This window comes from Erinaceus europaeus, chromosome 6 (assembly GCF_950295315.1).
Source record: "Erinaceus europaeus chromosome 6, mEriEur2.1, whole genome shotgun sequence".
In the NCBI taxonomy this organism is placed as follows: domain Eukaryota; kingdom Metazoa; phylum Chordata; class Mammalia; order Eulipotyphla; family Erinaceidae; genus Erinaceus; species Erinaceus europaeus.
This window is the reverse complement of record NC_080167.1, coordinates 12,856,544-12,880,761: the sequence shown is the minus strand read 5'-3', so window position 1 is coordinate 12,880,761 and position 24,218 is coordinate 12,856,544. Positions and strand designations below refer to the sequence as shown.

Here is a 24,218-nt window from a genome sequence, read left to right as displayed (position 1 = left end):
TGTTTTTAAATAATGTTGGAAACAGGTTCAGAGACAAGTGGATACACTGAAACTCAAGTCTGCATCTCAGGCGTTCACTTTTGTTTTGCTAACAGCCACGTGCTCAGATAGGGGCGCTGCCCTACAGAATTCCAGTTGCTAGGACATTACAATAAAAATAATGACTAATGACTATTCATGACTCATGAGAAGGAAACAAATGTCACTCATCATGTTAATAAATTAGGTGTATTAGTAACGTCTGTAGGAGGTTTTTCATGCAGATATTATTAGCTGATGTTAGAGACAGTTACTTGTTCCAGAAAGAGCCTCGCGGATAAGGTCTCAGCCCTTCTGCTCCAGATGTGCTGTGGCAGGGACACGCCCCTGCCAACTGGAACCAATCAGCGTGCAGGAAGGCGGGCTATGGGAACGACGGCGGTGCTGTCCAATGGGCCGACAGCAGGAGCAGCCCGTGGCCAATGGGAGCCCCCCCCGTGACGGTCGGAAGTGGTGAGGCGGCTCCGGGGGCCGTTGTTCAGCGCTGGGGGCCGACTGCGGAGCTTTAGAGTCCGCGGCGAGCAGGTGGGATCCACCACTTCCTTCATCTCGATTGCGGTGAGAGCCCCGGCGGCCCACGCTCGCAGGTGAGGGTCTCCGACGAAGGGGTGAGGGAGAAGGGCGTTGACACCCCGCGGGCGGGGGCCTTCAGCCCCCGGGTCGCCGCTATGGGGAGCCAAATGGCCCGCGTCTCCTCGGGCGGCGCGAAGAGGCCGCGCTCGCTGCTCCGAGGACCCTCGAGGGCTCGGCGGCTGGAGGGTGGGCGTTGTCCCGAGCGGCTCTGGCGGCGCGGTCCTGCCCCGGCCGCGGCTGGGCGAGGCCCAGTCTCGAGGTGCTGGCGGGTGCGGAGGCCCTGAGCGGGCTCTGCTTGGGTTCGAGCCCGCACTTCGACCTGCTGCGCGGCGGGAGCTGTCAGCCTGGATCCTGCTGGCGCTGCTCCTTTGCACAGCCTGCTTCCCCTTCCTCCCCCCAGCCCCGGCCTCGCGCGTGGCGGGGAGGGCCGCTGTCCCCCCTTCTCTCTCCGGGAGCTCCGCCTACTCCTCGGGCACAAGGGCCCCCAAAGCCCCGAGAAGTCTGGCCCATCCCATCGGGGCTCCTGCCATCCGCCAAGACTTCCTGCGCCAAAGCCCCTCGAGTGCATTCGCCTGTCAGCTGGCCACGTGAAGGTTCTGGGACCCCAGAGGTGAAACCACACACCTGAGGGCCAGCAGCTCCGGGGTTCGAACCTCCGCGGGGCTGGCGAGCCCTGCCTGGTGCCCTGCAGCCCGCATGAGCTCCAAGGAGCAACACCTGAAGTCAATCCGGCAGCCTCCTTTGGGGATTTCTTTTCTTTTCTTTTGTTTGTTTGTTTATTTATTTATTTATTTATTTTTTTGAGAGAGAGAGATGCAGAGAGAGAGAGAGAGAAACACCAGAGCACTGCTCAGCTCTGGCTTATGGTGGTGCGGGGGATTGAACCTGAGACTTTGGAACCTCAGGCATGAGAGTCTTTTGCATAACCATTAGGCTATCTACCCCGCCCAGGGCATTTCTTCCTTTTTTTTTTTTTTTTAAGTATTTATTCCCTTTTGTTGCTCTTGTTGCTTTATTGTTGTAGTTATCGTTGTTATTGATGTCGTTGTTGGATAGGACAGAGAAATGGAGAGAGGAGGGGAAGGAAGAGAGAAAGACAGACACCTGCAGACCTGCTTCACAGCCTGTGAAGCGACTCCCCTGCAGGTGGGGAGCCGGGGGCTCGAACCGGGATCCTTACCAGGTCCTTGCGCTTTGCCCCCACCTGCGCTTAACCCGCTGCACTACCGCCCGACACCCTCCTTGGGGGATTTCACTGACTTTGCATCTCCTGCCCAAGTGGCCAGCTCAGGGCACCTCACCTTCTAGTTTAAAACTCTTCAGTGGTTGTTGCGCTTGGAGTAGTAGTGGCCGCCGTTCTTTCTGTCCAACAGGATGGTGACTCTCTTGACACAAACACCCCTTTTTATTAAGCGGTACCATTTCTGCCTCTCTTTCTCTTCAGGGCCATTCCCCATCTTCCTCTTTGCAGGACCCTTCTCCCATCAAGTCTTGGCTTAGATGGCATCCCCTCTGGGGCAGTTCCTCTCTAATTGATCTAAAACTGATTCCTTCCACTTGTCTGCATGTTTTTTTTTCTTTTTTTTTAAAAAAGATTTTGTTTATTAATGAGAATAGGAGAGAGAAAACGCTAGACATCACTCTGGTACATGTGCTGCTGGGGATTGAACTTTGGGACCTCATGCTTGAGTCCAATGTCTTAACATTGCGCCACCTCCCGGACCACATCTTGTCAGTCAAAGTTCACGGCAGGGCTAGCTTCATGGCGGGAGACAGACGACCAGGGACACATGGCTGAGCGGAGACGCAGTATTTCTTTATTTAGAAGCGAACCGTTCAAAAAACTAATCTAATCTAATCATAACCCAAATCTGTCCTCTCTCCTCTGAAAAGTCCAGAACCCAGGAAGTACGTAGGATAGGGGGCGGGGAGAAGCAAGAAGTGCGAAAGGCAAGGACTAAACCAAAATCTCCTGGATGTAACAGAATGACCATGTAAATAGACCACAACGTCAAGCAATGTAACAGAAGGGTTCCCAGAAGCAGAACTAGAAGCCTACCAACAACATCTACATGCTTTTCCATTAAAATAATCAACCTTGGATAGGGGTAGATACCATAATGGTTATGCAAAAGAGGTGCTCATGCCTGAGGCCCCAAAGTCTCAGGTTCAATACCCCACACCACCATGAGCCAGAGCTGAGCAGTGCTCTAGAAAAAAAAAAAAAATCCAACCTTAACATATATTTCTGGCGATAGCTCACTTTGGTAGAGTGTACACTTTACCATGTGTGAGGACCTGGGTTAGATCTCCCTCTCCCCAACCACATGGGAGTGTTGGACTTGACAGCTGCTGTGTGTGTGTCTCCTCTCAGTGTCACTTGCTGTCTCCTTCTCTGTCTCTATCTTAAGATTTATTTATTTTTCTCTATAATAACCAAATCTGTTAGACACCATGGTTCTTTAGTTTGTCATGTGTTGGTGCTAGGGCATAGTACCTGGCAGATCAGATCTTAACATGCTGAATGAATGAATTTTGAATGAATTGTTTTGAGAAGTAAGTTTAGAAATGCCACTATTTCTTTTTTTCCATGTAAAGGATTAATCTAAAGTAAATATTGGCAAGGAGTTGCCAACATGTTTTTTTTAATACCTGAGCACTGGTCAGCTCTGGTTTATGGTGGTGTGGTGGATTGAACCTGGGACTGCAGAGACTCAGTATGGCAGTTTGTTTGTATAACCATTATGCTGTCTGCCCCCGCCCTTTTTTTCCTTTTTGTATATAGGGAGACAGAAGCGGTGGGGGCTGGGCTCATTCTTGTGCACATGGCAAAGTAACACACTACTGAAATGAGCTATTTCCACAGCCTCCAATATTGCTTTCTGCCTCTACATCTTGATTAGAAAGGTGTATGTATATATATGTATATGTATATATATATATATATATATATATATATATATATATATGTATGTGTGTGTGTGTGTATTTTTTTTTACAGAAATCTGGCAGACACTGACTCAACTTAGTGATCAAAGTTAATTACATCACCTTTAATAATAAGACTGTTGACACATGTACTTTCTGAGATAATGCACTGAAATAAGCACACTGCTTCCACCCAGCATTCTTTCTGAAAGTCTGTCAATTATGAGAAAACTTCAAAGGAGCCCAAATTGAAGGACATTCTACCCAATGTTATGTTTAACAGTATAACATGGTTGTCAAGGAAGAAGATGGGAGAATAGCACTGTGGGAGGTAGCTCAGCAGGTAGAATTAGTGTTTAGCAAGCCCAAGGCCCTGCTTTATTCCCTTTATTCCTTCCTACTGCATATGAATGAGTGGTTCTCGACTCTCTAAAAATAAAACTTTAAATAAAAAAGACTAAGAAATATTCCAGATCAAGGGGCCAGGCAGTACTGCACTTGATCAAACACACACATTACTTAGGCACAAAGACCTAGGTTCAAGCCCTGTTCCCCACCTGTAGGGTGAAAAATTCATAGTTGTGAAGCATGTCTTCAGGTCTCTTTCTCCTTCTTTCTTTTTCTTCTTTTACCAGAGCACTGCTCAACTCTGGCTTATGGTGGGTGGTGTGGGGGATTGAATCTGGGACCTTGGAGCCTCAAACACTATAGTGTTTCCATAACCAGTATTCTCTCTCCCCCACTCTCTCCCTCTCTACCTCCTCCCCCTTCCCTCACGATTTCTCTATCCTATCAAATATAAGAAAAAAACAGAGAGCGCAGGTGGCACAAAGCACAAGGACCGGCATAAGGATCCTGGTTCGAATCCCCGGTTCCCTACCTGCAGGGGAGTCGCTTCACAGGTGGTAAAGCAGGTCTACAGGTGTCTGTCTTTCCTCTCTGTCTTCCCCTCCTCTCTCCATTTCTCTCTGTCCTATCCAACAATGACGACATCAACAACAGTAAAAACGAGGGCAACAAAAAGGAAACAAATAAATGTTAAAAAAAAAAAAAAGAAATATTCTAGATCAGAGAAAATTGAGTAATTAAATATAATATTGTGACTTGGTTTTAATCTCTAATAAAGGGGCATTTTAGGGATGACTTTTGGAAATTTTGTTTGTTCATTATTGACAGAGAACAGAGCATGTCATTTTATGGGGACATCAGGGACTGAACTCAGTTTCATGAATTCAAGACAGGTATTTACAGCTGAGCCATTTCCCTAACCCATATGTATGATATCTGAATAAGATCGGTAGATGATTTAATAGTATTGTACAGTACTGGTGTTAGTATTTCATAGTCTCACTGTGGTTGTTCATGATGTTTTGGGGAAGAAGTAAAATGGGTGTGTTCTGGGAGGTGGTGCAGTAGATAAAGTACTGGACTCTCAAGCATGAGGTCAGAGTTCAGTCCCCAGCAGCACATGTACCAGAGTGATAATCTGGTTCTTCTCTCTCCTCTTATCTTTCTCATTTATAAATAAGTAGAAAACTTAAAAAAAAAATTGGGAGTTCTTTGTTCTGTTTGTGCAGGTCATATTTAAAACTGAAAAAACGAGAGAAGGAAAAACAAAACAAAAAGATGTAAACACCTAGGATTGTTGGGTATTGAGTAAAAAACAATGGGGGCTAGGTGGTAGTGCAGCAGGTTAAGTGCTCATGACACGAAGCGCAAGGACCGGTTCAAGGATCTTGGTTCCAGCCCCCAGCTCCTCACCTGCAGGGGTGGGGGGGGAGTTGCTTTACCAGTGGTGAGGCAGGTCTGCAGGTGTCTTTCTCTCTCTCCCCTTCTCTGTTTTCCCTTCCTCTCTCAATTTCTTTCTGTCCTATCCAACAACAGTAACAACAAGAGCAACAAAATGGAAAGAAAAAAGCTTTAACACTGCTTTTGGTAACATTTTCTGTGCACTGTATTTTGGGTTTTGTTTTTGTATTTCATTCTTGAAGCAGAAATGAAACTGAAAGTTCAAACTTCTTCCTTTGTGATTTTTCAGGAGGAGTTAAAGATGGCTGAATTTTTGGATAACCAGGATACTCAATTATGTGACAACTGGTAAGAAATTAAATTGAAAAAATGTTATTGAGATTAGGATAAACTATAATCTCTATAAAGAGTTAAGTTTATCATGGTCTGGGAGGTGGTGCAATGGATAAAGCATTGGATTCTCAAGCATGAGGTCCCCAGTTCAATGTACCAGAGTGATGTCTGGTTCTTTCTCTCTGCCTATCTTTCTCATTAATAAATAATAATAAAAAGGAGTTTATCTACTGGCAAGTTAAAGTTGGAGCCATAGGATTTGTGCAAGTGTATAGAAGGAAAGCCATTTTTACATTTTTGTTGGAGCTTGGGTGGTAGTGAAGTGACTAGTGTTGGACTTAAAGTCATGATTTTCAGTGACCTTGGAGAGGGCGCAATGGATTAAGTATCGGGCACCCTCATGCATGAGGTCCTGGTTTAATTCCCAGCATTGTGTGTGCTAGAGAGAAGCCCAATAAATCAGGGATTTTTTTTTTCTTTCTGAAACACATCATACATTTAAAATATGATACTAAAAATATAGTAAATTGCTTGAACTAGGTCAGTGTCTTTTCAAAGTATTGGGAAGATGTCCCTGAGAGGCCATGGTGATTATCTTGGGGTTGATTGGGAGCAAGGTCTTTCTAATGAGCTTGGCTCTATATCTAGAAGTGACAGCAAGTTAGCCAGAGCAGCTCAATCTTAACTGTTTTTATAAGGATTTTATTGAAGGAGTATTGCTTTAAGGGGAAAAAAAAAGTGGACTGTTTTCTAGCAGCCTAGCTTAATCATTATCATTTCCTGGTTGCAGCACTGCTGGTGAAGACTGGCTGCAGTGCTGAAAGTTGGGCTTTGGGCGGTTTAGCCCATGTGAATTACAGGAAAGAGCAGTTCTTATGGAAATGAAACTTAAGAGGACAGTCAGCTGATTCATAGTTGGGATTTCTCCACAACTTGATATTTTCATGATACCAAAATATTTTTATTGAAAACTAAAAGAGAAAAGCAGAGAGAAGTCTGTGCTATATTTAATTAGCCAAGTTGTAGAAAGAGGTGGGAATAAGGAAAATAGTTTTTAGATCATTTAACCAGAGCACTGCGCAACTCTGGCTGACAGTGGTGCTGGGTCTGAACCTGGGACTTCAGAGCCTCAGGCATGAGAGTCCTCTGCATAAACATGTTGTCTCCCAGCTCTAAGAGGGAAGAGGTGTTTGTTTTTTTGCCAGAGCACTGCTCAACTCTGTTTGTGGTGGTGCAGGGGATTTGATTGGGGGCTTTGGAGCCTCAGGCATAAGAGTCTCTCTGCATAACTCTCATGCTATCTACCCCCACCGAGGGGGAAGAGTTATATATAAATAATTTTTATTTATAGAAAGGAAACAGTGACAACTATAGGATAAGAGGGGGCTCAAACCGGGACCCTTGTGCAGGTCCTTGTGCTTCGTGCCATGTTTGCTTAGCTTGCTGCGCTACTGCCTGGCCCCCTGCTTTTTCTTTCTATTCAGTCTCTGCAGAAATAGGGTAGAGCCTGATCACAGTATTCTTTCCCTACTTAGAATTAATATTCCTTTCTGACTTCCTTTCTAATATGACATCACACCACACACTGTTTTAGGGCAGGGAGACGGCTCACCTGGCAATGTACACTGTAACCCTGGATTTGAACCCTGGCATCACAGGGGAGCACTATGGATGGTGGACCAGGGTGGTGGTGTTTCTTGTTGCTCTTTTTCTTTTGTTGTCAGCAGGGTTATCATTGGGGGTCCATGCCTTCACTGTCCCCCTACATGTAGAAGAGTGAGGGAGAGACATGGCAAGGGGGAGAGACACCACAGCACTGCTTTACTACTTGTGAAATTTCCCCATGTAGGTGCTCCCATGTGGTGGACTGGGCTTGACCCGGAGTCCTCATATGTGGTAAAGTATGCGCTCTACTAGGGGAACTATCTCCTGGCCCCTCTTTTTCCTTCTCTTTAAAATAAAGATAGGGCTGATTAGATAGCTCACTTGGGAGTGTTCCAGCTCTGCCATAAGCACAACCCAGGTCCAACCAGTCTCCCATGGTACCGTGGGAAGCTGTGATGCTGTGGCCTCTCCCTCTTTTTCTGTCTCCTGCTATTTGAAAAAATCAGCCCAGTGCAATCAAGCCCTGTCAATGACAAAAATAAACAATTTTAAACCTGTGAAGAACTATCTTTTATAAGCATGGAAGTATGACATGCTGTTTAAGAACTGAAGTAGCTGTAACGGAATAAAGTGATATATTAAGGGCCAATTTAAAAATTAATTGGGGCAGGATAGCTTTCCTGGTAGAGTGCTAAAACCTTGGGTTCTTGGTCCGGGAGGTGGTGCTGTAGATAAAGCATCGGACCCTCAAGCATGAGGTTCTGAGTTCAATCCCTGGCAGCACATGTGCCAGAGTGATGCCTGGTTCTTTCTCTCTCCTCCTATGTTTCTCATTAATAAATCAACAAAATCTTTAAATAAACAAAAACACACAACATGGGCACCCAGTGGATGGCACCGAGGGCTTCATGGATGATAGAGCAGCAGTGCTGTGGGCTCTCTGCGCTTTTTGTTTTCCCCGCTCATTGTCTCCGGTGAATAGTTAACAAAGTAAGCAGAGGGAATGCCATTTGAACTTGGACATGAGGGAGACCCTCAGGGCCATGTAGGGGGGAAAAATCTGTTTTAGTTTTTTTTTTTTTTTTATATTTATTCCCTTTTTGTTGCCCTTGTTTTATTGTTGTAGTTATTATTGATGTCATCATCATTGTTGGATAGACAGAGGAATGGGAAGAGGAGGGGAAGACAGGGGGAGAGAAAGAAAGACACCTACAGACCTGCTTCACTGCCTGTGAAGTGACTCCCCTGCAGGTGGGGAGCTGGGGGCTCGAACTGGGATTCTTATACCGGCCCTTGTACTTCGTGCCACCTGCTGTGCTACCGCCTGACTCCCCTGTTTTAGTTTTTGTTGTAATCAGTGATGCAAATAATCACAAAACATGAGTATTAAAAAGCAGACTTCCTAACAGACTTCAAGTATTGGTTAAGGTATTCTTATTTTACTAATGTACTTCAGTTTGAAAGAGTCTCAGGCCTAGGACATTATATAAATAACTTATGCTAAGGGAGTTTAAAAAAGGCTAAGTTAATGGAAAGCTAATGAAAACAAGGTTATTCAAAGTCAAAATCAATTTGCTTAATACCAAAAAAAAAAAAAGGCAGATTAGGAGCAGGTGAGATAGAATGGTGGTTATGCAAACAGATTCTCATGCCTGAGGTTCTAAAGTCCCAATTTCAGTCTTCCATACTGCCATATACCAGAGTTGAGCAGTGCTCAAAACAAAACAAAATAGATTAGCATGGGCATATGACTGTACCAGCACAGACCTTCCCCCCCAAGTAGCTGTTTAAATTTCAGTTGTTGGTGTGCGTGTGCGTGTGCGTGTGCGTGTGTGTGTGTGTGTGTGTGTGTGCGCACACACCCTTACTTTAGAGATAAATCCATGGGTAAGGCCCTTGCCTTGCTATGCATATGGCCCAGTTTTGAACCTTGGAGTCTCATGGCAGCTGGAGCTTCCTCTGGTGTTATGTTGTCTGTATTTCTGTTTAACTAAAAAAGTGGCTTCAAAAAAGTGGAGTGGTGATATCTTGTATGGGTGTGTGGCCTCAGCTCCACAGGAGGGAGTGGGGGAAAGAGGAGGCAGGTGGTGGCACACCTGCTAGAATTCATACATTACCAAGTATGAAGTACTTAAGCCCTCAGTGTCCACGTACAGGTGGGAAGCTTCACAAAGCTAACTTCCTAATAAAAATCCAGTGATATTAAAACTATTTCAAACTGAGAGTGAAAATAAATGGGAGGTTATTTTTCATTTTAATTACCTTTGAATGTGTCATGATATTTGGAGAACATGATTGTTTCTGGAAAAGTCTAGCTCAGTTCTGGTATCAAACTTCCTATCTTCTGAAAAGCAAGCCTAATCTTTTAGAGGTAAACAATACTGATAACTCATTTTTTATATTATAAAAATTATATATTATAACTATTATGTAACCTAGAATAGTTAATTCTTAAAAAGCAGGAGTAAACCATAGAAGTCTTAATCATAAGAACTCATCAATTATATATTATTCTCTAAAGATTTCTTTCTTTTTTTTTTACATTTCTTTTTTAAAATATTTATTTTCCCTTTTGTTGCCCTTGCTGTTTAACATTGTCATGGTTATTATTGTTGTTATTGATGTTGCTGTTGTTGGATAGGACAGAGAGAAATGGAGAGAGGAGGAGAAGACAGAGAGGGGGAGAGAAAGAGAGACACCTGCAGACCTGCTTCACCACTTGTGAAGCGACTCCCCTGCAGGTGGGGAGCCGGGGGCTCAAACTGGGATCCTTATGCCGGTCCTTGCGCTTTGCTGTCTCGTGTGCTTAACCCACTGCGCCACCGCCCGACTCCCTCACTAAAGATTTCTATGTGAAGGGGCTGGGTGGTGGCACACTTAACAATGTGTAAGGATCTGGGTTTGAGTCCCTGCTCCCCACCTACATGGGGATGCTTCATGGAGTGGTGAAGCAGATTTGCAGGTCTCTCTGTCTCTCATCTGTCAGTCTATCTATCATCTGTCTCCCCTCTCAATTTCTTTCTGTCCTATCAAATAAAATAGAAAAAAAAAAAGAGAGAGATTTCTGTGTGATATCATTGTGCAAGAAATGGCCCAATCAGTAATGCTTGCCTTTTTCTTTGACTTATTCCTGTAGCAAAAAAGAAATCCCTGTGTTTAACTTTACTATCCATGAGATCCACTGTCAAAGGAACATTGGTGTGTGTCCTCTCTGCAAGGAACCATTTCCCAAATCTGACATGGAGACTCACATGGCTACCGAACACTGCCAGGTGAACCAGCAGCTATTCAGGCGTTCATAAATGTGTTGTGTTGTGCTTGCCACCGTGCAATAGTGAGTGAGCATGACAAAACCAGCTGCTGATTCTCACTTTTAACCCTAGGTGACCTGCAAATGCAATAGGAAGTTGGAAAAGAGGCAGCTGAAGAATCATGAGGTGAGTCTCTTATGTGATGAAAGGAGCATGTGAATTACGCTAGGGACAGTCTCTGCCTCAAAATCAGCAGAAAGCCAGTCTGCTTGTGTCTTTGTGTTTGACCACTTGCACACACATCACCTCCCAGGCATTGAAGTCACTCAAAGCCTGTTTGAGGTTTTGACTGTTCAGCTACTGCCAGACATGGCTCCATGAATGTTAATGTCCTATGTTCAAGCCTTAAACTCGACTTCTGGAACTCAAAAGTCTGTCACTCTTCTGGGATATGATTATTGGAAGTCTATGTTTAGCCAAGCCTGGGTTGCTGGCACGGTGTAATCTGTTCAGTACACAGTCTACTTTATATCTATTTAATTTATTTTGACTTCTTGATGTCTGGCATAGCATGGGGTTTACACTGAGAAATGCCTCAGAGAACATTTGGCAATAGGCAGCAGTATCATTTGTTTTCTAATTGACATAAAACTGCCACCGTTGAATGAACATATCTACCAGTTAAATTTCAACCATTCAGCTGGTATTTGTATATATATTGGGTTGTTGGAAAAATCATGATGTATGGGCGGGGGGTAGATAGCACAATGGTTATGAAAACAGACTCTCATGCCTGAGGCTCTGTCAAATCCCAGGTTCAATCCCCCACACCACCATAAGCTAGAGCTGAACAGTACTCTGGTAAAAAAAAAAAAAAAAAAAAAAAAGAAAGGAAGAAAAATCATGATGTTTTCTGTTTTTCTGTGCAAAAATACATTATGACTTTCCCAACAAACCAGTATTTGTAAAAATTCATCAGGGTGTACATTTAAGATATGTGCATTTCATTGTACCTGAAAGAACTTAGTTACTTTTAATTATAAGAGGTAATTCATATTCCATGTGGAAAATTTGAGGGCAGGTGGACACAAGAACTGGGTAGGGGGGAGTAGCACAGTGGTTATGCAAGGAGACTTTTCATGCCTGAGGCGCCAAAGTCCCAGATTCAATCCCAAGTATCACCATAAACCAGAGCTGAGCAGTGCTCTACCAAAATAAGGACCATACATCACCCTAAAGCTAAAAGAGCTCATAAGTACATTCATACTCTTTAAATATTTTCCCTACGTGTTTACCCAATATTTCTCCTAGGCCTCTGGTGAGGAGTGGGTCATGGTTGAAGTCACATTTTGCAATGCTAATGAGTATTTCTGTGCCTCTTACCATATTACTACATAAAATAATGTCCAGTCAACTGCCCCCTCTGCTAGCTTCACTCCAGATCACAAGGTGAAATCCAAGTCATTAGAAAGGTACAAGTACAGAGTGCTTTCCAACTTGCCTTCAAGTCTGACTGGTGGCACTCTGACAGCCTTACCTGAATTGCTGTTCTTTTGCTACTTGCTCCTGGGCTTTTCTGAGTGTATTATACTCAGAGTATTGAAAAGTTAGAGTGACTGAGCAAGATTTTCCTTTCCTTTGTATAAATGGATGGCAGGGATGAAGAAGAATGCTGACACTTAAATACACAAAGAAGCATGGCAGGACTGGGAGACAGCTCACCTGACTGTACCAAATACATGGGTTTGAGCCCAGACACCACATGGGACCACTGTGGATGGCACCAGGGGAAGGTCCATGACACTGGAATGGTGCTGTGGTGTCTTCTCTTCTACCTGAAAGAATAAGAAGAAAACAATTTTACCCAGGAGCAACTAGTGTCTACCCAAGCATGTGAATCCTTTGACCCCCCCACCTCCACCCCCAGCCTCTGGACCCTCTGTGCACATGTGTGCATACACACACCTTGAAAGACAAAACTAGGGGTGGGAAAAACTAATGAAGTGGGGGTGGGGCAGTAGCACAGCGGGTTAAGCGCACATGGCGCGAAGCACAAGCACCAGCTCAGGAATCCAGGTTCGAGCCCCCGGCCCCCTCACCTGCAGGGGGGTCACTTCACAGGTGATGAAGCAGGTCTGCAGGTGTCTATGTTTCTCTCCCCTTCTCTGTCTTCCCCTCCTCTCATGATTTCTCTCTGTCCTATCCAACAATAACAGCAACAATAATAACAACAATGACAATAAAAACAGCAAGGGCAAAAAAGGGGGAAAAATGGCCTCCAGGAGCAGTAGATTTGTAGTGCAGGCACTGATCCCCAGCAATAACCTTGGAGGCAAAAAAAAAAACTGATGATGTAAATACTGTCGTTTTGGGGCTGGGTGGTGGCACACCTTGTTGAGCGCATATGTTACAATGCACAAGAGCCTGGTTCAAGCCCCTGCACAAGTGGCGAAGTAGTGCCGCAGGTGTCTCTCTGTCTTTCACCCTCTCTGCATCCCCCTTCCTCTCAATTTCTGGCTGTCTCTATCCAATAAGTAAAGATAGTATAAATATTAGAGAGAGAGAGAGAAGGAAAAAAAAATCCTAAAATGTTGTCTTTTTAAGCACAGTAAAATATATGTATTTTTTTGTCTCCAGGGTTATCCCTGGGGCTCAGTGCCTACACTATAAATCCACTGATCATGGAGGCCATTTTTCCCATTTTGTTGCCTTTGTTGTCACTGTTGCCATTGCTGTTGTTGTTGGATAGGACAGAGAGAAATGGAGAGAGGAGGGGAAGACAGAGAGGGGGAGAGAAAGACACCTGCAGACCTGCTTCACCGCCTGTGAAGCGACCTCCCTGCAGGTGGGGAGCCAGGGACTCAAACCAGGATCCTTGTGCCCTTCCTTGCACTTTGTGCCATGTGCACTTAACCCACTGCGTTACCACCCTGCCCCTAATTAAATATATTTTTATAATACTGTTGCTTTCCTTTCTGAGCAGTAAGAAATAGCCTTTCTTAGCTCTGTATTAACTGCTCATTGACCTGTGTTGCAGGAGACTGAGTGCCCTCTGCGGCTTGCTGTCTGCCAACACTGTGATTTGGAGCTTTCTGTAATGAAACTGAAGGACCATGAAGATTACTGTGGAGCCCGGACAGAGCTATGTGGCAATTGTGGGCGCAATGTCCTGGTGAAAGACCTGAAGATTCACCCTGAAGTTTGTGGGAAAGAAACAGAGGAAAAGAGAGCTGAGGTTGCCATGCCTCCTAGTGCATATGATGAGTCTTGGGGTCAAGATGGACTCTGGATTGCGTCCCAACTCCTTAGGCAAATTGAAGCTTTGGACCCTCCCACGAGGCTTTCCCAAAGGCCTACAAGATCCTTTGAATCAGACCTCTTCCCCAGTAGGACCACCAGCCACAGGAACATAACTACCCGGTTTCCAATTCAGAATAATCTATGTGAGTTGTGTTTGGCATTTGTAAGGTGGAATGGTATCAGAATCTGAGGACAAGTAGAAACAGAGCTTTTAGGTTAAATAGATTTTAGAGAAACCTAACTATTGCTAAGTAATATTAGGAGAATTCCTAACTATCCTATAAACAGGAAAGACCTTTCTGCTCTTGGGTCAGTACTGGACTATGGTTTGGGCTGATAACAGTGCTCTTTAGTGGCTAACATCGATGCTTCAGATATGTACAAAGTGCTCTACAGGAATTAACTCATTGAGTCCTCACAAATGTCTCACGAGGGTAGGTGAGTGGGAGAACTGGGCTTGAATTCAGGCAGTTGACCTCTGCTTAAACCACTGCTATTGTATAGAAAAGGTCTATGAAATATTGAGCACAGTGCCTGTCTCAATACTTTCAACTCAGTAATATTGCTTATTAATAGAACAGATGCAATAAAAATGGAGCCTTCTGTCCTGGCAGATCTTATATTTGGAGCCTTATGGGAACTCCAGGGTGGGATTTCCTTGCTTTTTCCTACTTATTTAAATGTTGAGCTGAAAACTATCTCATACCTCTAATGCATCTTGAGTACTGATTTTTTTTTCCCCTAGTGGAAGAACTAGAAAGACAGGAAAGGAATAAAAGTCGACAGTCCACCAAAGTGAGGGGTGAAGATAATGCAAACCTGGACTTCATGTTGGCCCTGAGTCTGCAGAATGAAGGCCAGGCCCCCAGTGTGGCAGAGTCAGACTTCTGGAGTGCCATGTATGACGCAGAAGAGACCTGTGAGGCCCCCACTAGTGTAAATGACAAAAAAGGTATGTTTGGTTTTTCTACACTAGTGTCTATCTCGACAGCTTTCTTTCTTTTTCTTTCTTTCTTTTTTTAATATTTATTTATTCCCTTTTGTTACCCTTGTTGTTATTGATGTCATTGTTGGACAGAACAGAGAGAAATGGAGAGAGGAGGGGAAGGCAGAGAGGGGAAGAGAAAGATAGACACCTGCAGACCTGCTTCACTGCTTGTGAAGGGACTCCCCTGCAGGTGGGGACTTTATTTTTTTTTACCAGAGAACAGCTCAGCTCTGGCTTATGGTGGTGCTGAGGACTGAACCTGGGACTTTGGAGTCTCAGGCACGAGAGTCTCTTCGCATAACTATTATGCTATCTCCCCAGCCTGGGTCTCTCATTTTTTGTAACAGACCAATGAAGATATTAGTAGGTGTCGAGGGAGACTGTGAGCTGAGCTCTGACTGGCATAACCAATACTATAAACCATAGCACTGGAGGCCAGCAAAGCTACAAGTCTCTCCTTTAGGAACCCAGCCCCCCAAGACTGGGAGTTGGGGTGCAGTGGCTCTCACAACCTGTAGGGCTTAAAGGCCTAACACTGTCATCAAAGATGAAGGTTTGTCCAGCCTGAAACTACAAGTTTCTTTGTTTTTTGGCTAGAGTTTGGCTTTTCTGGTTTGTTTGTTTGCTTTCCCAAACATTTTATTTTTTTAATTTATTTAACTTTTTAAAAAAGAATTTATTTATTCAATAGAAAGATAGGAGGGAGAGAAAGAACCAGATATCACTCTGGTACATGTGCTGCTGGGGATTGAACTTGGGACCTCATGGTCAAGAATCCTGTGCTTTATCCACTATGCCACCTCCCGGACCACAAACATTTAAAGCAAAATAATAATTGTCAGAATAGCTCACCTGAGAAAGGCACTTTCTCTGCCATGCTTGTGACACAGGTTTGGGCCCACGACACGGGTGCTGTGGCTTCTCTGTCTCTGTCCTTCCATCTAAAAAATGCCAACCTGAGTGGTGAAGCCCTGACAATGACCAGAAAAAAATAGCTCCAATAGTGCAAGTTGATATCTGTATGCCACTTATTTACATTCTCTAATTTATTTTCCATTTATCTTTGTATTTTTTTTCCTCCTTAACCAGTTGCAAGAGAATAAGTTGCAAGAAATAACATTTTATTCTCATATAAGTATGTAGACTTTTTTTTTTTTTAAGATTTTATTTATTCATGAGAAATGATAGGAGAGAGAGACAGAACCAGACTCACTCTGTCTGGTAAACGTGCTGCCGGGGATTAAACTTGGGACCTCATGCTTGAGAGTCCAGTGCTTTAGCCACTGCACCATCTCCCAGACCACAGTATGTAGACTTCTTAAGGGCATTCTCCTGTGTAAATACAGTACAGGTGCACCCAGGAAATGTAACAAGTTTTCTACTTGTATATAATGTTCTTTGCATTCCCTTGCATATGTCCCTCTCCCCCTTTTTATTTCTTAGCTGTGGACCTCACATGATTCTGCTTGTTCATTTTGGGTCTGTGTTGTTTGTTGTCTAGGTGCAGCTGACGAGACCATGTTGCCTTGTGAATTTTGTGAGGAGCTCTACCCAGAGAAACTGCTGATCGACCATCAGGTGTGCTATGACTTCCTTTAAGTAGGAATGTGTACAGGCCATAATTGGCATTGTAAACCACAAGAGATCCTGCAAAAACTATTACATGCAGTGCCTATGGTAGGAAATGGCAACTATGCTTTTTACTGACATGTGGGTTTGAGAATTCAGCTTTATTCTGTCTTTGAAAAAATAACTAATGTCCAGGGGTCAGACAGTGCATATTAGAATGAGCAGTGACTAGACTTCAAGCCCCCAGCTGCAGGGGAAAGCTTCATGGGCAGTGAAACAATGTTGCAGGTGTTGTTTTTTTTTTCCCTTCTCTTCCTTCCTCCTCCTCTATTTCCCACTTCCCACTCGATTTCTCTTTATCTAATAAATAAAGAAAAATGAATGCTCGCTCACACAGACCCAGTTGTTCCATACTGTGGTAACTAGTGCCTGTCTCTGTCTTGCAATCTGGTCTCCATTTATTTAATTTATTTTAATTTTTTTCTTCTCTTTTAAATATTTATTCCCTTTTGCCTTTTTTTTTTTCGTTGTTGTTGTTGTAGTAGTTATTATTGTTGCTGTTATTGATGTTGTCATTGTTGGATAGGACAGAGAGAAATGGAGAGAGGAGGGGAAGACAGAGAGGAAGAGAAAGATAGACACCTGAAGACCTGCTTCACCGCTTATGAAGTGACTCCTCTGCAGGTGGGGAGCCGGGGGCTAGAACCGGGATCCTTATGCCAGTTCTTGAGCTTTGTGCCCCATGTGCTTAACCCACTGTGCTACCACCTGACTCCCTTATTTATTTTTAGTTGTTGCTGGCTTTATCACAGGGACTCAGTGCCTGCACACAAATCTACCACTCCCAGCAGCTATTCCCAAGCCCCCTCCCTTTTCTCCCTTCATTTCCTTTATTTGGCAGGACAAAAATTGAGAAGTGGAGGAGAGAGACAGACAGAGATGGGGAGAGACAAACACCTGCTGCCATTTGCTTCACAGCTTGTGAAGTTTCTGTCCTATAGGTGGGGGTCTGGGGGTTTGAACCTAGGACCTTGCTATGATAATATGTGTGTTCAAGTAGGTGAATCACTCACTGCTTGGCCCTGCTGGTCTCCTTTCATTCTACATTTTGATTCACTAGAACTCACTGCAGTCTTCATGATTCCCTGGAAAAGCCCAGGTGTCCTTTTTCCATCTTAAGTTTTCTGCTTAGGTGTATGTCCTCTTTTAACATACTAACAATAGTGTAAGGGGTATAGTTAGCAAGTTCTATTACTAGTCTCCGGAAGGCCCATTCACCTCACTCTTAACTACTCTTCTGTGAGTATGAAGCAGCCAGATTCATGAACAATTCTTTAATCCTTAGGTTGTATTCCTTTCTGACCAAGAATTGGCTACTTTTTTTTCCCCCAGAGCACTATTTAGCTCTGGCTTAGGTGGTGCAGGGAATTGAACCTGGGACTTGGGAGCCTCAAGCATGAGGGTCTTTTTGCAGAACCAGTATGCTAGCTCCCCTACCCTTGTGCCCCATTTTACTAACGGTCTGTGGTAAGTAATAGCTCAAACCTTCTTCTGTTCTTGACCTTTGGGTAACTGGAACTCATCATATCACTAGCTCTGAGACCAGGGAGCCAGGACTCCAGTTATACAGGTGTGGAGGACTTGCTGGGGAGTGAGAGGAGAGCTCACTAATGGATTTACCACATTTGCTCTGAAGACTTAAAATCAAAGCCCTGTTCCTAGTTCATTTAATCTGTGACCCTTGGACATTTCCCCTGTTGGACAGTATTCCTAGTTTCTAGTGGCATAGGAATGAGGCCCCTGGTTTTGTTTATTTTATTATTTTTTTTATTTTTATAAATATCCTTTGAGCCATTTAGGAATCACTACAGAATAACCTTTTGTGTTTGAAGATTTCCCAGTAGAGGAAAACTACATTTTCCTTAAACTCTCTTATTTAGATTGTCTTAATCTGGCACTTTTATAACTGCTAAGCAGTCCTTCCTCCCATAAGTGGAATAGTATATTTAAACACATTTAGTTTTTGGTTTGGAAACAGTATAGGAAAATCCACTAAAAAGGATAACTGAATATTCTTTAGTGAGTATGGGAAGAATTTTGAATGTTTTCAAACTAATTTAAAAAATGATCATGTGAACACAGTAGATGATTGAAACATCATAGAAATGTTTAAAATTAAAATGGGGGCTGAGTGGTGATGCACCTGGTAGGGCACATGTGACCTTGTGCAGGGATTAGGGTCCAAGCCCTTTGGTCCACCTACAGGGGTGAAACTTCACAAGTGGTGGAGTAGTGCCTGCCCCTCCCCTACTTCTCAGTCTCAGAGTGGAGAAGGAGGCAGAACAAGACCACAGGGGCTGGTGGTGGTGGTATGTAGGTACTGAGTTCCAGCAACAACTCTTAATAGCAAAAGTGAGAAATTAAGTAAAATGAATATTCCACTGGCATTCCCCTGCTTCCCTCTCCCCAATTTTTTTTTTTTTACCTCTAGGGTTATTGCTGGGGCTCGGTGCCTGCACCACAAATCTACTGCTCCTGGAGGCCATCTTTCTCCCCCCCTTTTTTTTTTAAATCGTGTGGTTATCATTATTGTTGGATAGGACAGACAGAAATGGAAAAAGGAGGGGAAGACAGAGAGGGAGAAAGATAAATACCTGCAGACCTGCTTCACCACTTGTGAAGCGATTCCCTGCAGGTGGGAAGTCAGGGGCTCGAACCAGGATCCTTACTTTGGTCCTTGCGCTTTGTGCCATGTGCACTTAACCCACTGCACTACCACCCACCCCGATTTTAAGCATTATTAAAAATAAATGATTTTAGACCGGGCAGTGGCATACCTAATTGAGTACACAAGTTATCACTGCAAGGACCTGCAGGGGGATGAAGGATTCATGAACAGTGAAGCAGTGCTCAGGTGTTTCTCTTTCTCCCTTCTCTCTCTCAACCTCCCCCTCCTCTATCAATTTCTGTCCTATCAAATTATAAGTAAATAGATATTTTTTTAAAAAAAATAGACCTCAGGATGAGAAGAATATTAAAAACAAAAAATATTGTGGCCTGGGAAGTTGTGCAGTATCTAAAGCACTGGCCCTAGGAGCATGAGGGTCTGAGCATGAGTTTGCTTTCTGGCACTGAATGTATGCCAGCGTGATGCTTTGATTCTCCTCTCATTAATAAGAAAATTGTGATCTCTATACAATGTTTTATGTAGTTTTTTTCTTAACCTTTTTTTTTTTTTTTTTTTTTTTTTTTGAGACAGACGATCTGTAACCCTTCACGTGCCTTACCTTCACGCAGTGTGGGCAGCCCTTCCCCCAGAGGGGTGGAAGACCCTGATGTCATCTTCCAGAAGTTTTTGCAAAAGACTGCAAATAATCAGTTTGACTCTTTGATGGGCCTGAGCAATTCCCTCCCACAGGAGGAGGATAGCATCATCATCCCATGTGAATTCTGTGGAGTGCAGCTGGAGCAGGAAGTGCTATTCCACCACCAAGTAAGAGTCCAGCTGGGGTCTTCTGTTGTGGTGGCACCTGAGTCTCACATTCCAAGAGACCTGAGCATCCAGTTCTGTCTGTGCTTTTCTGCTTACCCTTGGATATGTCCTTTTCCCCTACTGGGTTGTCTATAAGGAACTGGACTAGTTAATCTGAAGTCCTTTTTCAGCTTCCGTAAGCTGAGATTCCAATCTGTTAGTGGAAACATACATTTCCAGCCTGATCTTACTTGTTCTAGGGCTGACACTGCAGGTGTTGGTGTTGGTGATGTAAGTTGGGCCATTGCTGTAGTTGATACCATGTAAGCTTAGCCAGTGGACCACACTTTTCATTTGTTGTAAAGACATCTGCCTTTGCATTGAGCAAAGATAAGTAACTGCTGTCTCCTAGGGGAGACTGTGAAATAAGTCACTCTGCAAATGCTGTGTGGTCAAAGCACTGACATGTTTTCTACACTCCCCAGGCCAGCTCTGCCTTCATCCCTGCACACAGCAGCATGCTTCTGTCATTGCCTTGGGTGTCGTTGGGAATGTTGCTTCATTCCAGATGTGCTCCCTCTTAATCAGAGGTCCTCCCCGGACAGTGTTCACTCAGCCTGCTAGTCCTTCCTTTCCTTCAGCTTCTTCCTCTCGTCAGAATGATTCCTCTGAAGTTAATTAATTTGGGTTTTCCTTGTTAGGACCAGTGTGACCAGCGCCCAGCCACAGCAAGCAGCCTTCTGATGGAGGGGATTCCTCGACACGATTCTCAACCTCGAGCGACCTCACCAGAGCAGCCCAAAAGGCGTATCAGACACCAGGGTATTGGCCAGGGCCGATGCAAGGCCACAGGTCCACTGTCTCAGGCCTGCTTACCACTTTTCTGCTACCACAATACTGGATCCCAACAGCCAAACATACTCGGGTCTCATTAGGGACTTACTGCCTTGAGGCTCGTTATGGTCCCATGTTAACTGAGCTTCTTGGAGTGTAGGTTTATAAGGCAGTGGCTTTTGGGACAGCCTCAAGACACACTTAGCAGTTAGTGTTTATTCATCTCTTGAGTACTCTTATCTGCAGATAGTCATTTGGAGGTAGTTTGGGGTCCTAGGCACTTGCTTCTCACTGAAATGAGCTTAGGGTACTATTGCTGAAGAGCCTCAGGAATAGGCAAGGAAACATGAACTGTTTCTGAAACCTAACCATGTCAAAGCCAATTAGAAAATTATTTTCAGGGACTGGATGTTGGTACGTCCAGTAGAAGACCTGGGTTCAAACCCTTGGTCCCCACCTGCAGTACATAGCTTGATGAGTGGTGAAGTGCTATATGTGTATTTCTCTCTTGCCTCTTTTCCAGCTCTAAGAGAAAAGAAAAAAGGGAAAGAGAGAGAGAGAGGAAGATGGAAGAAAAGGAGGGTAGGGAGTAGTGGCTGCCAGAAGCAGCACGATGACTGCATAGTCACGGAGGGAGCCCCGGTGATAATACTGGTGGGAGGAAAATACTATTTTTGAAGGTTTGTTTATTTGAGGACTCAGATTAAGCATGTAGAGTAGACAGGAGTCCCAGCTCTCTTGGAGATGTGACTTCCAGTAGCCTGAGGCAGTTGCCTCCCCAGAGTATTTTTGCTATTCCTGAGTCCAGCACTAACAAGCAAGAGCAGGCTTTTCCCTAAAACTGGTCTATTTTTTCTTTTCAGGAGAGCTGTATTCTAGTTACATGGACGATATCAAGCAGGAAACAGCTAAAGGGCCCAGCTGCCCTCTTTCCCCCAGCAGAACTATCAACAATATGTCAGCGACCTGTAACCGACTTTCACCCTCCACCTCCACGGCAGGCTGCAGGCCTGAGTGCCAGTCCAGCCCTGCTCATGGACTGAAGCTCAACAATAGTCAGGATCTCCAGGGCCGGAAATGCAGCAGCCAGAATGGGGCCACTGCACATGTTCCAGTGACTCCGTCCACTCGAAGCCTCTACCCGGAAAACCTTGTGCCCTCTCTCCCCCATGGTGCTACAGGGAGATACGGAGCAAGGTAAATAGCCTGGGTCTGGAGCTCGGGAGCAGCATAGCAGAGAGTGGGAGTGTGTGGACTTTGCTTGTATTGTGGCCCGATTCCAAAATATATTATTTTTTTTGTCTGTGGGGCTTGTTTGCTTAACTTAATTGGTCTACTAGCAGAAAACTGCTGTGTGTAGTAGCAGCAGCAGTTCTGTTTGCAACCCTTCTCTTCCAATGTTAGGAATGAAGGTGGCAGGAACTCCCGGGTCACTCCAGTGACTACCAACTACCACAACAGAGCCGCAAAGGTAACCAGGGATGCAGCCTCCAGACCCTCAGGGAGCACTCAGAGCTCGGTGGGTTGGCCAGTTATGCAATTATGACTGATGATGCATCAGTTCTCTTGGCGTTTTTCGGGGTGGGGTGAGGACAGTCAGTCTTATGTGGTGCCTCACACATGCAAGGCAGGCACTGTGCCACTAAGCCACCTTCATGGCTTTTTTTTTTTTTAAGATTTTATTTATGAGAAAGATAGGAGAAAGAATCAGACATCACTCTGGCACATGTGCTGCCAGGGATCGAACTCAGGACCTCATGCTTGAGAGTCCAAAGCCTTATCACTGTGCCACCTCCCGGACCACTTTTTATTATTATTTTCTATGCAAGCTTTATGTTCTATTCAGCAGGCAAAACCCTCCCAGCAACAGGGAGCTGGGCATGTGGAGGAAGAGGAAGAGGAGTAGTAGTGACATCTGCACAGAACCTGCACTTGGTTCATCTTCTCTGCACAGCTGCACTTGTCGTGTGGACCCTGCCTCCTGGGCTCTTTGGGGAGACTTTCACTTCTTGGTTGGGGCCATTTTGTGTCTTTTGAGATTGTGCTATAGGCGTTTGGGGACTTGAGGGAGGGCTGATAGGGAGGCTGTTGAGAAATGTTCCAGCTTTAGTTGCTTCCTTTTGCCAACAGAAATATAAGTTGTGGCCTCTTGGCCTACCAGGGCTTTAACTTTTGACATACTGTCACCACTGCTTCTCGGTGCTGTGTGGTCCTGGTGGAAGGAGAGAATTCCAGAGATCTGGTATCTACCAGTGAGATGGTTCTCTTCCTTGCTGGGGCCTAACTCTGAGGACTCTGTATATAACCTCTGCTGTGTACTGCACCTCACCACTCTAGTATCTGGACCAGTGATTTGTATGGTGAGCCTCTGGTAAGGTCTCCAGGCCATTTGCAGTGTCTATTAAGAGCAAGAGAGATGAGTGGATTAGGGGGTTGGTTTTCACCTGCTTTTCTGGAATCTGGCATCACTGCCTCCTATTTCTGTGGGGAACCTGGTTCCTCTGTCATCACTGCCTTGTGATGGAGAAGGCTTGAAACTGCCTTCACAGCCAGGGCCATGCTGGGCTCATTCCAACTGATCAAGAATGAGTCCTTAGCTTTATGGCTCAGTCCGAAAACCAAGTATTGAAGTCCCCCCTCCCTTTTTATTTTGCTATTATAACATCCTTGTAATAGAAATAAAGTTTGTACTTGGAGCTCAGTTGAGTCTTGTGGTTCCTCCTCCTGTGTGCTTTGTGGAGACTGCAGAAAGGCGAGACTAGGCCGAAGTCAAATCGGAGGGAGGGAAGACAAACAGGACTAGAATTTCTCCATGCTTCCTAGAACCGTGGCAGATGCAGCATGAATGCCTACTTAACACAGATACTCACAGGATCATTTTCTCTTAGAATGAACATTGAGGAAGTAAGAGTGACAGAGCAGAGCACTGTGTTACCATTTTATGTGCTGATAGGGATCAAACTTGGAACAGTATTCAATCAACACATGTGCTCTACTGCTGAGCCACCTTCCTGGCCCCGACATATTTTCTCATATATGTATATATGATTGAACTTGCTATCTCTGGGGCCTACAAGTTGGCGCTAGAATAGGTTGCGCTCTCTCCACAGTCCTGTAGTTGTAGTGGTAGTCCTGCTTCACCACTCATGAAGCTTTCCTCCCAACAGGTGGAGGCCAAGGACTTGAACCGGATCTTTGTGCATGCTAATATGTGCATTTAACCAAGCTGTTAAGTGTGCCCACCCAAGCTATTTATTCCTGTAAATATCCTTGATGTATTTTAATACTTGTTTACACAGAAACAGTTGGATCCTTCTGGATCAAACTGTTCTGTTCAATATATTAGATGGGGGGGAGTCGGGCGGTAGCGCGAAAGGTTAAGCGCATGTGGCGCAAAGCGCAAGGAGTGGAGTAAGGATCCTGGTTTGAGCCCCCGGCTCCCCACCTGCAGGGGAATCACTTCAGAGGCAGTGAAGCAGGTCTGCAGGTGTCTATCTTTCTCTCCCCCTCTGTCTTCCCCTCCTCTCTCCATTTCTCTCTGTCCTACTCAACAACACAACATCAATAACAATAACTA

The 24,218-nt window shown here is 44.6% G+C and overlaps 1 protein-coding gene across 5 annotated transcripts; it reads left to right on the top strand.

The window, feature by feature from the left end:
• The first annotated feature begins 460 nt into the window (after positions 1-460).
• On the top strand, positions 461-23,337 carry TRAFD1 (TRAF-type zinc finger domain containing 1). Of its 5 annotated transcripts, none has more exons than XM_016190807.2 (12): positions 461-597; positions 5,579-5,637; positions 10,364-10,499; positions 10,611-10,664; positions 13,516-13,921; positions 14,524-14,730; positions 16,268-16,344; positions 19,595-19,828; positions 20,509-20,629; positions 21,505-21,838; positions 22,046-22,160; positions 22,491-23,337. In XM_016190807.2, the coding sequence occupies exons 2-12, from the start codon at positions 5,591-5,593 to the stop codon at positions 22,545-22,547; spliced, it is 1,788 nt and encodes a 595-aa protein (XP_016046293.2). In that variant the 5' UTR covers positions 461-597; positions 5,579-5,590; the 3' UTR covers positions 22,548-23,337. The 5 variants fall into 5 exon arrangements, with proteins under 5 accessions (XP_016046293.2, XP_060049057.1, XP_060049056.1 ...); XM_060193074.1 differs by having other exon boundaries at positions 485-626; positions 19,754-19,828; XM_060193073.1 differs by having other exon boundaries at positions 485-626; positions 22,046-22,112.
• Positions 23,338-24,218: the final 881 nt, after the last annotated feature.